Source organism: Poecilia latipinna, unplaced genomic scaffold, assembly GCF_001443285.1.
Source record: "Poecilia latipinna isolate Pla-1442-1.1 unplaced genomic scaffold, P_latipinna-1.0 Scaffold1379, whole genome shotgun sequence".
Taxonomy (NCBI): domain Eukaryota; kingdom Metazoa; phylum Chordata; class Actinopteri; order Cyprinodontiformes; family Poeciliidae; genus Poecilia; species Poecilia latipinna.
This window is the reverse complement of record NW_015113995.1, coordinates 1-13,545: the sequence shown is the minus strand read 5'-3', so window position 1 is coordinate 13,545 and position 13,545 is coordinate 1. Positions and strand designations below refer to the sequence as shown.

Below are 13,545 nucleotides of genomic sequence, written 5' to 3'. Positions count from 1 at the left end.
GACTTCATATTCATCTTTATTCAGAAAACTGTAAAACTTAACAAGGTACCTTTGGTGTTTCCATTGCCAATGACCAGTCATTGATACTGAAATATGTAAAAAAAGAAGAAAAAAAAGAAAAGATTTTTGCACTAGTCACATTTTGAAAAACTCAAACTCACATGCACAATGCCAATTGTCCACAATACTGACAGCAAAAGGCACTTTTAAAACCAGTATTTCACTTCTTTCACTTCAGCATCAGAGATCAGTAACTGCAGGTCTAGCTTGTTCCGTCACAAAATACAGCATGTGAGAAACATTCAGTATCTCAGCAGTGCCTAATGGCTTTTTTCTATTTTATTCCAGTCCATTTTAAAAACAGCTTCAACCTTTATGCCTAAGGGTCACATACTCCATTATACTCTGTAAATGTAATATCTAATGTTACATTTGCAAACATTTTTAAACAATGTCAGGTTGATGTTGACCATATTCCATCCATCCATTCATTGTCTATACCGCTCATTGCGGAGTGGGAGGAAGCCGGAGAGAACCTACGAATGAACAGGCAGATCGTGCAAAAAGACACCAGGCTGGGATTTGAACCCAGAACTTTTTGGTGCAAGGCAACAGTGCTACCAACTATTCCACTCTGCAGCCTGTTGACCATATTTTTCACCCTGTACACTTCAGACTTCCAGCACAAGTTTGACTTCTGTCATCTACAGAAATACTCAGATGACTCAGCAGTTGTTGTGTGTATCAGAAATGGACAAGAGGCTGAGTACAGAGATCTGGTGGACCGCTTTGTGGCATGGTGTGGGAACAATCATCTCATCTTAAATGCGAACAAAACAAAGGAAATGATTGTTGATTAAAGAAGGCTGGATTTGTTCTGGGGATGACTGTGGAACCTCTGGAGATTATTATGCAAAGAAGGATTCTTCATAGGATCAAGAAAATCATGAACAACTCTGACCATCCTCTTCACGATACTGTCTTGGCAAGGCAGAGCTTCTTCAGTCAGAGGCTTCTTCAGATTCAGTGCAGTGCAGACTGCTGCAGAAGATCTTTTCTGCCAACAGCCGTCACCATTCTAAATTAATGAGTTAAAACATTTAATTTCCCTTTGGGATTAATAAAGTATTTCTGAAATGAATGGAATTTAATATTTGTTGTTTTAAATCTGTTTTTGTTTAAATTTATCCTATGTGTTTTTATCCTGTTTGTTGAAGCTATTCAAATGGCTATAGTGTGTTGCCAGCAATGTTTTATACAAATGGCCACCACTAGACCACACTGTCATTTCTTTAGGTTCACTGTCACCAGTGAATAGTTCCACCTATTCATCTCAAAAGTAGTGTGTTGTGCAGAATTTTTTTTGCATTATTTGAATTTTAATCATGATGAAAATAAAATCTTATTTTCTGTAGCACCATGAGCTCAGAACATGGTGCTGAGCTCAGCTCAGAATACACTTCCAACTTCAGCTCAAGCTCACACTGAAAAACTGTATTACAAATTTAATTTGTACTTTCAGTAAAATTATTTAGTGAGAAAATAATGCCATGTGAAAAAAAAAAATCTTTGACAAGTGGCACAATTATGGATACCCATTCTCTCGTAAATAGCCCACATGGTTTCTGAAGGATTGTGGCCTTGGATGTTTATGGAAAATTGATTTTGGATCTGGTGCTCCACTTCTGCGTTGGTTTGGCCAAATATCGTAGATCATTATCCTTCTGAAAGTCCCGATGTCAAACTGTTTTCAGCGTACTGGAGGAGTTGACCTGATTTTTATTTAACTTTTTTAGCCCTTTCCATGGCTTTTATGATGTAATGCACCTATGGAACAGAAGCATGTCCACAGCATTGTAGCTGTTTGCAGCCAAATAGTTGTTATGGTGATTCAAAGATACCACTCTTAGTTCTATAGTGAACTCTGGAATAATACATATTGGTTTTGAAAACTTAAATGCAAACATTCAAAGTTGTGTTCCAAATTTAAAACAACAGTATTAACCACAAACTAAATGTGAGTAATATATGTGCTCATTGACAAACTTTAACATCCTTTGTCGTTACTATGTTTTTTTTAATGTAAGAATTAGCCATTTCCATTTGAATGGAAAACACTAACTGGGTTCACCATATGGACACTGGCTTGCAGAGAGATTTATTTTCCCTTGAAAGCCTAGCACCATGTCTCTATATATCTAACATAAAATAACAGTAGTGGACGTCTTTCCTTGCGGTTTTGGAGGGGCTCGTTTACTGGCATGTGTTGTAGATCTGGATCTGTTTGTTAATGTCATTGAGGATGCTCCTCATCTTGTCCTCCAAACCGTCCAGCTGCCGGACTCTCCCCTCCAGCTTCCTCTGGTTCTCCTCATAGTTTTTCTCCAGCTCTGCACCAAGCATGAAAAAGAAAAAATATTTCAGCCTTAAAATGTCACCTTTAATCAACTACATGCTCCATTTTCTTCCTGAAACGTAGGCAATTCCTCTACAACTAAGCAGCACCTGCTAGTTTCTGTAGCTTATTCTGAGCATCGTTGAGGAGCTCCTTGGCTTCCTCTCGGAGACTCTCTGCCTTCTTCTTGGCGTCCCGCACGGCCTTGGCCTTGGTGTCCACTCGTTGTTGCACCTCGTTGAATTTGTCTGTCAGCTGGCCGTCTAGAATCTGAGCATAATGTGGATTGTTTAATAAAATACAACAGAATACACTTTATTGATCTCCAAGGAGACAGTGGTTATTTGTTGAGACAGTGGTTATTTGCAAGCTACTCCGCAAGGTGTTAAATATTGATAAGTACAATATTTACCAATATTTAACAATATATGGCTAGACTGAAGGAACTGAATGGGGGAGTTGCAGGGAAGGAAGCCTTGAAGCTCGGAAACTGCAGCTCAGAGAAGGAGCTGCGTCTCAAAGGTGGCGCTAAGTCCAACCCGGTGTTTTGAACAGCTTAATGGTTTCCATATTAGATTAAATGATTTCTCAAACATCCATGAAAGAATCAAGGCAACACTGCAAGTATGTCTTTGATAAGGGAATAACATTAAGATATGAAGCTCAATTAGGTTGATTTTACATAAATCTGCCCCTTTAAACGATACGAGGATCGTGCAGTCAGACACAGACCTGCTTGGCTTCGTTTGCCTTGTCCCGGGCCATGGTGGCCGTCTCTTCAGCTCGGGCTGCTGCCATGCTGTTGTTGGCTCGCTTGGTCTTCAGCACATTGATCTCTTGTTCAAGTGTGCCAAGCCGACCCATTGCATCATCCAGGTTCTTCTCACTGTTGGAGGTTTCTGTCTCAATCTATGTAGAATAAGAGTTTGCAAATGATAATTTAATCACACGCAGTTTGGCTTGAAGGGAGCTCATCTGGCTGAGTCATTGTTGACATACTGAGCACACTGTTTTCTTTTAAAAAAACTGAAAACAACTGGTGACCACCAGGGGGCAGCAAACACCAAAAAGTAACAATATTATATATGGCAATAGAAAGATATACTTTCAAACTTGAATTATTAAAAAACTTAAAGTGCTGACCCATGTGCAAAAAGCATTAAAATAAATATCTACAAGTTTTTTTTTATTAAAGTAGCATTATTTCAGGGTAAAAATTAAGAAATAGTCAATACTTTCGCCCCCCCCCCCCCAAGTAGAATAATTGAGTAAGAATCACTTCAAAATACATTTTCAAATTAATATGATTTAGAAAAGAACTTCATATTATTAGAGGCTTTGCAATTAATTAATATGAATCAATCATATTTTTTCAGATACCAATATTTTACATATGATCAATTTAAATAAATTTTGTTTGGCAACTGAAACAATGAAAATGGATGACAGTGGAAAAAAAGTTTTCCTGAAATGTTAAGTTGTTTCTAGGCCATTAGCACATTTAGAAATGTACTACATTTCTAACTTAGCAGGGTTTTAATGCTGTTGATTGACAGCATTAAGACCCTCCTCCTGGCTCTGATTGGTTGTTTTTGACCGGGAGCAGTGCATTTCTTCAGACGAAGTTAGTAGCGCTTGGAGGATGTGAAGGACATCCATCTTTTCACAGATTTTCTGTCTCGTACTGTCACGACATGGTGTCACTTTTAACAAACATGTAAAAAGAGACTTTTTAAATAAAAGCTACATATCCCAGCTTTTAGGCTTTTTATGTTTTTATTTTTTTTAAAACATCTTTATCTAGTGTTCAAATAAATGCTGAGTAGCACTGCTGAACATTTTGTTCTATAAAACTAATGAGATTCATATTAACAATCCTCCATGCTCGTCATTTCTTCTGCATTTCAAACACAGAACCAAGACGATGCTGACCTCAGCCAGTCGATTCTCAGTGTCTCTGATGTCTGCCCTGGCACTCGCTATGGCTTTCTCAGCTGAAGTCTGGGCTGTCTTAGCATCCACCAAGGCCTGCTTCACAGTCTCCGCTGTGCTTTTCAAACCCTCAGCACGATGCCTTAACATCAACAAGGAACAAATGTCAGTAAATTAGCTCAGGTATTTAAAAAAACTTCCCCACAAAAAAGCAATCTGACTCCGTTATCACTACCTTGCCCTCTTGGCGTCCAGTAACAGTTTCTCTGCCTTTTGAACGTCATCCTGTGTCTGCTGCAGGATGGCGTCCACGTTGGACAGGCTGCGGACGCGGTCCTTGATCTCGTCGGCGAGTTGTCTGATCTGTAGCGGTGAGGCGGGGATGGAGAGCTGCAGCACATGGTTCGCCACCACCTCGATGCTGTCTGGATCGGCTCCCTCCTCTGTAAAGAGATCAAGGGGAGTCGGGGTTCAGCGCAGGAGGCTGCACTAACAGTGACTGCCGTTATTCAGCAAGCGTGAACTCTTATCGAAGACTGACGAGTGAGGAAGTCCCTGATCTGTTTGATCAGGTCTCTGAGGTTGTTGTTGGAGCGCTCCACTTTGTTCTTTGTGGCTTTGGCTTTATCCAGAGCAGCTTGGGCTTTACCCTTAGCCTCCTCTGCCTTGGCCTTAGCTTCCTTTACCTGCACAGCATACAGGTAAGTAATTAACCTTCAGAAAGACAACAATGAAATTTGACAAATATAACAAGAATTAAAAATTCCTGCTGAAAAAAGCAAACTTCAGAATGAAAAGTTTCCAAAAATATAAACGTGGACATTTTAGGATACAGTACCTTACAAAAGTATTGATAGTTGTGGGCATTTGTCATATCATTTGTCATGATAAATGTCTTAGAATGATTAGGGGTCTGCAACCTGAAAGTGGCTCTTTTGTTTTTGTTTAGAAAAACAAAAATATTTAAAAATATAGATTAAAAAAATCCAGATTTTAGCTGGGGACTTTTGTGTTTTATATTGCATGAAACAAATCCTGCGTTGAATTTTCACGACAGAATGACACAGGTATCACCAATATTTGTTAATTTTTTTCTCACTCATTATGTTGTAAACTTAGTGTTTTTTATTTGCATAATTTTCCACATCACTTAAATTGATTTAAGTTTTTCTTTGTTTTAAAACCAAAAAACAGAAATAAAAGGGTGATTCTTTAAAATGACCACAGACAGAAAGCTTAAGTTATCATCCAACATATTTGGCTCTAAATCAGATGTACGGTAGCTGGACTGAGAGTGAAATTGGCTCTCTGGTTGGTACATGTTGCAGACCATGTGATAGCCTCTGTGTGCTCCATGTGTAGTCTTACCTTGGTGAATAGTTCCTGCATCTCCCCCATGGCTTTGTTCAGCTCCTTCTCTGCATGTTTGGCTCTCTCCAAAGCATTGTCAGCTGCGGCCACGGCTCCATTGCAGTTCAGGCCTCCGCAGTGACGGTTCCCTTCGTCGTCACGGCAGCCAGCTCCTCCACAGGGGTTCTCTGTGCAGGGAACATCATCTAGAGAACCACAGATCTGTTGGCGCAAACGGAGAATATTAGCAGAGCTTCACAGCTAAAGTAAATACGGAATAAATTTGAACTTTCCTCACTTTTATGTAATATTAAACGTGATTGAAGGTGTTATATAAGCTTGTCATAAGAAAAATTTTTACTGGATGATAAATTGTCCCAGAAATATTGTGAAAAACAGCAATGTTGTTTTGAGAATATTTTTAACAAATATACTCACAATAATGCAAGTTTGTTCTCTCAAAGACCAATAAACTTTAATTTTGGGGAAAAAACATTATCACTGGAACTGTTATGTTTAAATATCCAAAACGAAACAACAACCAAAACCAAAACACGAAACAGAAATAAAAGCCACAAACAAAAGAAACCATAAATAAAATGGTTTATCATGTTTTTATAAACAAAATTGCCCTGAAAAATATAATCATCAGAATGAAAATTATTGAGCTCATTTTAATTATGTCTATTGTATCAGGCTTACTGTAATGTAAACTATTCTACAAATTTTAATTTTAGTTAGACTTACTTAGGAATCTAAAAAACCAAATAAAACTATTTTATGCAAGTGCCTTTTTTTTATTTTAATTGGGTAGGAGTGCACTGATTGGAATATTTTGGCTGATCCCTGATCTTTAACAAACCTCACCTGCCGATTCAGATTTTGGTTGATGCCAATTTTTTGATTGCTAAGTTGGTAACGATGGATCGACTGTTGTTATCTGCACATGTGCAGACGTGACCTGGTGGACGGGTCTGTCAGTCATCCCTCTCTCATGGCAGAGAGAAATAAGATGGTGGCTGAGATTTGATAAGATCAGTTGCCAATTGCCGATCACCCAAAATGAAGGAAATCAGGGCATTCAAGCATGGGATTAAAAAACACCTTGTGGTGTCAAAAACTTGAAAGCAGTGCTTCAAAGAACGAAGCGACGGACCCAACCTTCTCATTGAGCGTTTTCATGTCCAGACCCTGGGCTCGGGCCTTCAGCTCCCCCAGAGCCCGCTTGTTTGCTGTGCTCTTCCGGTTGAAGTCGTCCTTCTTCCCGGCAATCAGGCGCTCGGTGCGGCGGCGAGTGTCTGCTGACTGACTGACTGTGTTAGGCTTGGTGGTGGTTGACTGGTTGGCCCGTCGCTCAGCGTCTCGAGACATGTTGTAGGAGCTGCGGATGCTGTCATACGCTCCTGGAGGAAGAAAAAGGACCGGATCAGTTGGGGTGCATGTTAGAAATGGAAAACACAACAGTTTCGTCTGAGCTTTGTTTCATCCCACCTAAGAAATTTGAGTTTTTCAGGATATCCAGTTGATGATTCAGCTGCTCCGATGTGAGGTTCAGTTCTCGAGCCTCCCGCTCCAGAGTATTCAGCTCCTTGCTTGCGTCAGAGTTTCGATCCTGGATGATTGTTAAATCTCCCTCCACATGGTTTAGGGCTTCGGTTGTCTCACCAATTTGTGCCCTTTGATACACAACAAGGTTGAGTAATATAAGAGGAGGCTTTGAGATTAATGTCAGAAATATTTGACAATAAAAGTGTACATTTCTGATCATCAAAAGTTAAAAAATTTCAGCTTTGAAAAGTAAAAAATTTGCAAGAAAAACTCCGAAAATTTTAGATTAATCTCAGAAATCTTCCAGAAAAACGTGGAAATTTCCAGGTCTTTTTCTAGAAAATTTCTGAGATTAATCTAAAAATGTTTGAGTTTTTGTCAGAAATGTACTACTCCTTTTTTCTATCTACAATGGTAATCATAATTATTGGATGAGTGTCTCAAAGGTAAAAATTTGATTAATAATATGTTAAATCCATGACAATAATGTGAGGTTTAAGTGTCACTTTATGTAGATGTAGATTATTCGGCGTGTGTAAACTTAAAGGACTGTATATTTATGTGCATGAAAGGTGTAAAATTGCATGTCAACTGGCATGACTACTTGTCTCGTTATTATTTCAGTTTTATCTTTTATTGTCTGTCAAAAATAAATAAATTAAAAAGTAGTGGAGTGAAACAGAAGTACCTGAGATCCTCAATAAGAGCCATCAGAGTAGCCACAGCTGCAGTCGTGGCATTTCTTGCGTTGACGATGGCCTGAGCTTGAGCCAGCTTCGCCTCCAGGTCTTTGAAGGTTTTCTCATAAGGTCCAATAAGCCCAGTGCTTTGAATCTCATTGGCCCGCTCCGCAAGAGTCTTTGTGCGTACTGCCAGGTCCTGATGATAAGAGTGAAAACAACAATTTTTCACGTTTAATCAGTATTTGTTTGAGAATAAACTCCCTCATTTTTCACTCAGAGCTGCACCTGCACTATCCGATCCCAGTCTCCGAAGCACTGGTGACAGGGCTGGCAGTTGGGAAACTGGCCGGCAAAGCCTCTGGCACACTGGTCGCAGCGAACGCCCGACACCCCCTGTCGGCAGACACAGTGTCCGGTCCCGCGGTTACACTGAGACGTCTCAATCCCTCGCCAGTCACAGTCACACGCTACAGAGGGAAAACACAAGAGGGCTGCTTAATATTAAAAAAATATTTCATCGGACATAATATTGGTCTGTTTTTATCTTTTTGATCTATGTTTCCTAGTAGGCCTGTCACAATAAACAATAAATCAATTAATCACATGAAAAAACAAGCTCAATAATTTCCATTTGCATGATTTATTGTTTTTCTCTTTTTTCTTTCTCTTTCTACTTGAAACTAAAGTTTTTAGTTTCAGGAAGGATAACCTTTATCTCGCAGGATAAAGGTATCCTGCAAGATACCTTTAGCATTTTTGGCCATATCAAATATGTCTACTGGCTAAATATAGCATTAGCATGAAAAATACAACTTTATAGCTCATAAAATGTATTAGCCAACAATTACTGCACTCCAATATGACATTGTCCTTTACAATATGATTACTGCACACACTCACTGACGATGCAATTGAGATATATTGTCAAGTATTAGTGAATGGTAATAGCAAAGATTATTTAGCTTTTCAACACAATGAATAAAAGATAACATAAAAGTTAATATATTTATTTTCTTATTTTAAGTAGTAATTGAATTATTTGTATATTTCTGTTTTTATGTATTGTTTTTTAATATTATACAAAATTGGTTTGAGTGGTTAAATAAAACACCTGCAGAATGTACTAAAATACTTAACTGACCATGTGTACTAAGTTAGTGAATCGTTATGTTTCTGACCTCTGCACAGAGTCCGGGGGTCTCCCCAGAAATTCTCCTCACATTCTGTGCAAGTCTTTCCTCCAAACCCTTCTCGGCATTGACACTGCCCTGTAAACTGTGGTACAGAAAGCAAAAGAAATACAACTCTTAGGACTTTAAACTTACTTTAAATTTCCTTCCAGATCAGAGGATCTCCTTCCATCTTTTTCCTTAGCTTCCATAAACTTCTTAATGCTAAAAGAATTCTCACTATGCCCATTAATGCCCACAGCTGTAACACTCACAGGCTAGTTACCATTGTTTAATCCTTTATCTTATATGTGCAAACATCCCATGTCAAGCAACATGACCTGCCACAGCACAGTGCTTAGCTCCATGCCTTACTTACTTCATTGCAGGAGGATGTGACAGAGTTGTTGGGATCACAGTTGCACGCTTCACAGCCGTTCCCACTGGCCAGGTTCCAGTGGTTGGGGGCGCAGTGGTCGCATGCCAGACCTACGACATTTGCCAGACATTGACACTGGCCCGTGGCACGCTGGCACACACAGTCTTCACGCTCCATGCACTGGCTGCGCTCCGTGCCCAAAAAGTTGCATATGCACTCTGAACAAGGAAAAAATAAAGAAATAAACACAATCTGTCAATGAAACAATCTATTTTCTTTTCTGGACAGATTATGTTTTTAGAAAACTTTTACAAACTCCTGCAGTTGCGTCGGGACGCATCTCCAAAGTATCCGCTCCTGCAGATGCCACAGTTGGAGCCCTCTGTGTTGTAAAGGCACTTCCTGCACTCCCCAGTCCGCCTGTCGCATGCGTCCATGTCTGACATGTCTATGTTATTGTTGCACTGGCATGGCTGACAACGCCCTCCCGGCTGAGAGGGGTTGCCGTAGTAACCTGGGGCGCATTCTTCACACCGGGCGCCTGAGTTGAAACAGGAAGAGGGAGAAGCAAACACATTTCAATGAAAAGTGCACTTAAGGATTTCTCAACTTGATTTTATGGTGGATGGAATGGGGGAGGGGGGAAGCAGGGATATTGTTAAACTTGCAGCAGAAATGGGGCAGTTTGGTTTAACTGTGTCTTTTTTCTATTATTGAATTGGGTCTAAATAGTTACAGTCATTTCCTTCTCAAAAAACATAAGTCTTGAAAGGATGGAGATAAACATATGTGGAAAGCTGTGTCACCAGTATCAGCTTTAGTTACTCATAGCTAAACACAACACAGTGAGGATGATGCAGTGCCTCTAAAAAGTATTTGGATGTTTTCCCGTTTTAATGCTTTTACAAATCAAATATGATTTTAAAAAAGTGGCTTTTTTTGACCAAAACTTTACACTGTTAACGACAAAATAATGACAAACAAAAATGATCCTCAAAATAACAACACCTTCTTAAAGATTGTTTTTTTTTAATGTACTTTTAAACTGACAAGCTTCAGCAGATTGCATCTTCTATTCTGTTATTATGGAATGTGATTTTATGTTAAAGAAAGCTTAAAACCCCATAATCTTTTTTTTAATTAAAGCAAAAAGTACAGCAATTTTTCTAGTAATTGCTCGTTTACACAACCATTATGAATTTATCTCGGCTTCTGGTGTACATAGTTACCACTCACAGGAGAATGGTTAAAATTCAGATTTGGAAAGATCCTCAGTACAATCTGAATTGACCATGGGCATGTTAAAGATTACAAAAAACAGAGATTGGAACAAAAATGTAACAAATATCACCACAAAACAAGGACTAAAATGCTTTTTATAGTGACATCATTCAGTCGTGCATCAACTGCTTAGCAAGACACTGAACCAGACTGAGGAACATCCAGTTTTACTTAATGTAGAAAGATTCTGGGTCAGGTCTCAGTTTGATGGATATTTACACTGACCTGGCTCAAAGCTGGTTTTTGCATCATTTAATCTGTGACTGTTACCTTAGGTGCAAACATCACAACTCAGCAAGTGAGAGGAAAACTGAACCATTTTTTGAACCAGGTCTCACATGGAAGTGTGTTGTAGCACAACAGTGCTGCTGGGTTCATGCATGGGTAAGATTGGTGGGGAGGACAGTAGGCTCGGTGGATTAAAACAAAACAAACAAAAATAAAGAATAAAAAAAATAGGAGAGGGTAGCAGGAATGGGAGGGGGCCGACTGTCATTACTCACGCTTAAAAACGGTCGCCCCGGAGCGTTTAACAATCCCTGTGCCAGTAGTACAGGGGAGGAAGGAAATGAAAACCATTACCATTCACTAAACCCCAAACAGAATCACTGCTGTTATAACCTCACTGGAAGTTTTTACTTCACAAAAAGTGCCTTGAAAATTGTTTGCTCTCTTATAGATCTGCTCTCAGTTCTGCTTTTTTGCGACACTAAAATGTTTCAGATTATCAAGCTTATTTTAACATCAGGTTAAGATGATTACAAAAAGCAAGGGTTAAAGTTAGGGTTAGAAGAATTTCCAGCTGTCGGTCTGTGACCTAGACCTCAACTGCACTGAACTTATACAGCACAACCACCTGAAGCAAAGCAGCAAGTTTAATAACTCCAAAAACAAACAAAAAAGTAGATTTTGGAGAAGATGACTTATAACTACTTAACTACTTATAACTACTTAAAGAACTTAAATTTGAAGGCCATGCCAGGCGATTTAATGCAGGAAAACCCTCCAATGTGGCCGAACTAGAAGCAAGTCAATAAAGAGGGGTGGGCCAAAATTCCCCCAAGCAAAGTAAAAGACTCATTGTGAGACGTTGCACATGTGTGATGGCAGCTAATAGGACAAATAGTTGGCATGACCATTTATCAGGTCTAAGAAAGTTTTTTTAAAAATCACATAGGATTAGATTGTTTTGGATAGCTTATCTTCCCTAAGATGTGAAATAATCAAAAACTAATTTTTTATTTACAAAAGTCAACTTTGTCTCATAGAAAATAAAAATATGATGAGCTGAATGATTCATTTGTGACATAAAAACCAAACACTTTGACAACACAATACATATGTATCTATATGTGTCGATATCGATCTATATCTATATCGATCTATATTTACAGGGGTGCCTACAGGATATATTTGGAGGGTGTGCACAAAGCTATCATTGCACCTGATCCACACAAACACAGCCACTTCCCTAACATACATAAACCGCACAAACCTAAACCACATTGACAGGCCACATGAACGCAAACCGCATGCCACAGAAGCCGCAGATCTGATCCACACAAAGCTCAACTGTCACGCACAGTGTGACACACACACACACACACACACACACACACACACAAACCTATATGCCCACATAGCATTTTGTAATTTTTTAAAAATAAATTATACTAAATAATAAAGACACGAAAGCAAAGCCTACCCGTGTGAGGAGGAGGATGCTGATGCTCGGGTGGTTTATCTGAGACTTCCAGAGAAGGATGTGAAGCGACAAGGTTTGCTTCATTTCTCCTCTCTGTGATGTTTTGACTAGATTTAACTGTTCAGCTCTCCCAGTCTAACGTGATGCTGAGGAAGAGCACGGAAGATGTCACGGTCTGTCAATGGAGGATTGATGGGGCCGATGGATTTTTGTGTTTTTTTATACACAAAAAACTCATAAAAGCCCACATGGACCGCGCACATGCAGGATAAATAGCTCAGTTGGGATCAGTGCAACTCCTGTTAGATCTGCGTCAGCGATAAGTCTAGATATTTATTTTAAGCATTTAGCTGACAGAAAGAGCGCCAAATAAACAAAACTGACCAATAACATTCAGATTTGGGACATTCATGTGCCCACCCCCACAGACTTAAAAAGACTTGGGCTACGTACACAAAAGACCTTTTTTATTTTTTTTCCTACAATTTTGTTAATAGCAAATGGGGAAAATAATAAAAATACTCTGAGGAAAACCTTGAGGTACGTACAGTGCGTACAGCCGTACAGCTTCAGGCACCCCTGTATATTTATATTGATTGATTGATAGATAGATAGACAGACAGACCGATCGATAGGTAGATCGATATAGATATTTTACATTTCATACATAGGTACATACATAAATACATACGTACATAAAATCCTGTTTCATTGCATTAAATCAATTTAATTTCTGTCTATCCACACTTTCATCATTGTAACTTTTACTTATTTGATGCTTACCTGTGTAACCTTGGTTACAGTTGCAGATAATTTGTCGATTGCGGTTGTCTTGGTAACAGGATGTGGCAAAGTGGCGTCCACTGTGGGGGCCATCTGGACATGGGCATGGGCGACACTGACCACCAGATGATATACCCAAAACTGGGTTCCCATAATAACCATTGGCACACCTACAGGAACACAAATAAAGTTAAAAAAATAATGGGTGATAGGATGTAGGTTTCCTAAAACTCCTGTCGAGGTCAAAGTTACCCAGATAGCACAGAATGATTGAAACAACATTGAATCAATGTCAGCCAGAAACATTGAATCAACGTTGA

At 39.2% G+C, this 13,545-nt stretch overlaps 1 protein-coding gene across 1 annotated transcript; it reads right to left on the bottom strand.

Annotated features, from left to right (window-relative positions):
- Nucleotides 1–13,409, bottom strand: LOC106962165 (laminin subunit beta-2-like; the record flags this gene model as incomplete). Its single annotated transcript, XM_015056398.1, has 16 exons — nt 1–2,390; nt 2,506–2,665; nt 3,128–3,304; nt 4,328–4,469; nt 4,563–4,770; nt 4,869–5,013; nt 5,696–5,899; nt 6,839–7,080; nt 7,169–7,353; nt 7,914–8,104; nt 8,194–8,375; nt 9,087–9,183; nt 9,457–9,674; nt 9,773–9,997; nt 11,241–11,276; nt 13,226–13,409. Coding segments are annotated over 16 exons (2,733 nt in total), but the record flags the coding sequence as incomplete, so codon positions are not given.
- Nucleotides 13,410–13,545: the final 136 nt, after the last annotated feature.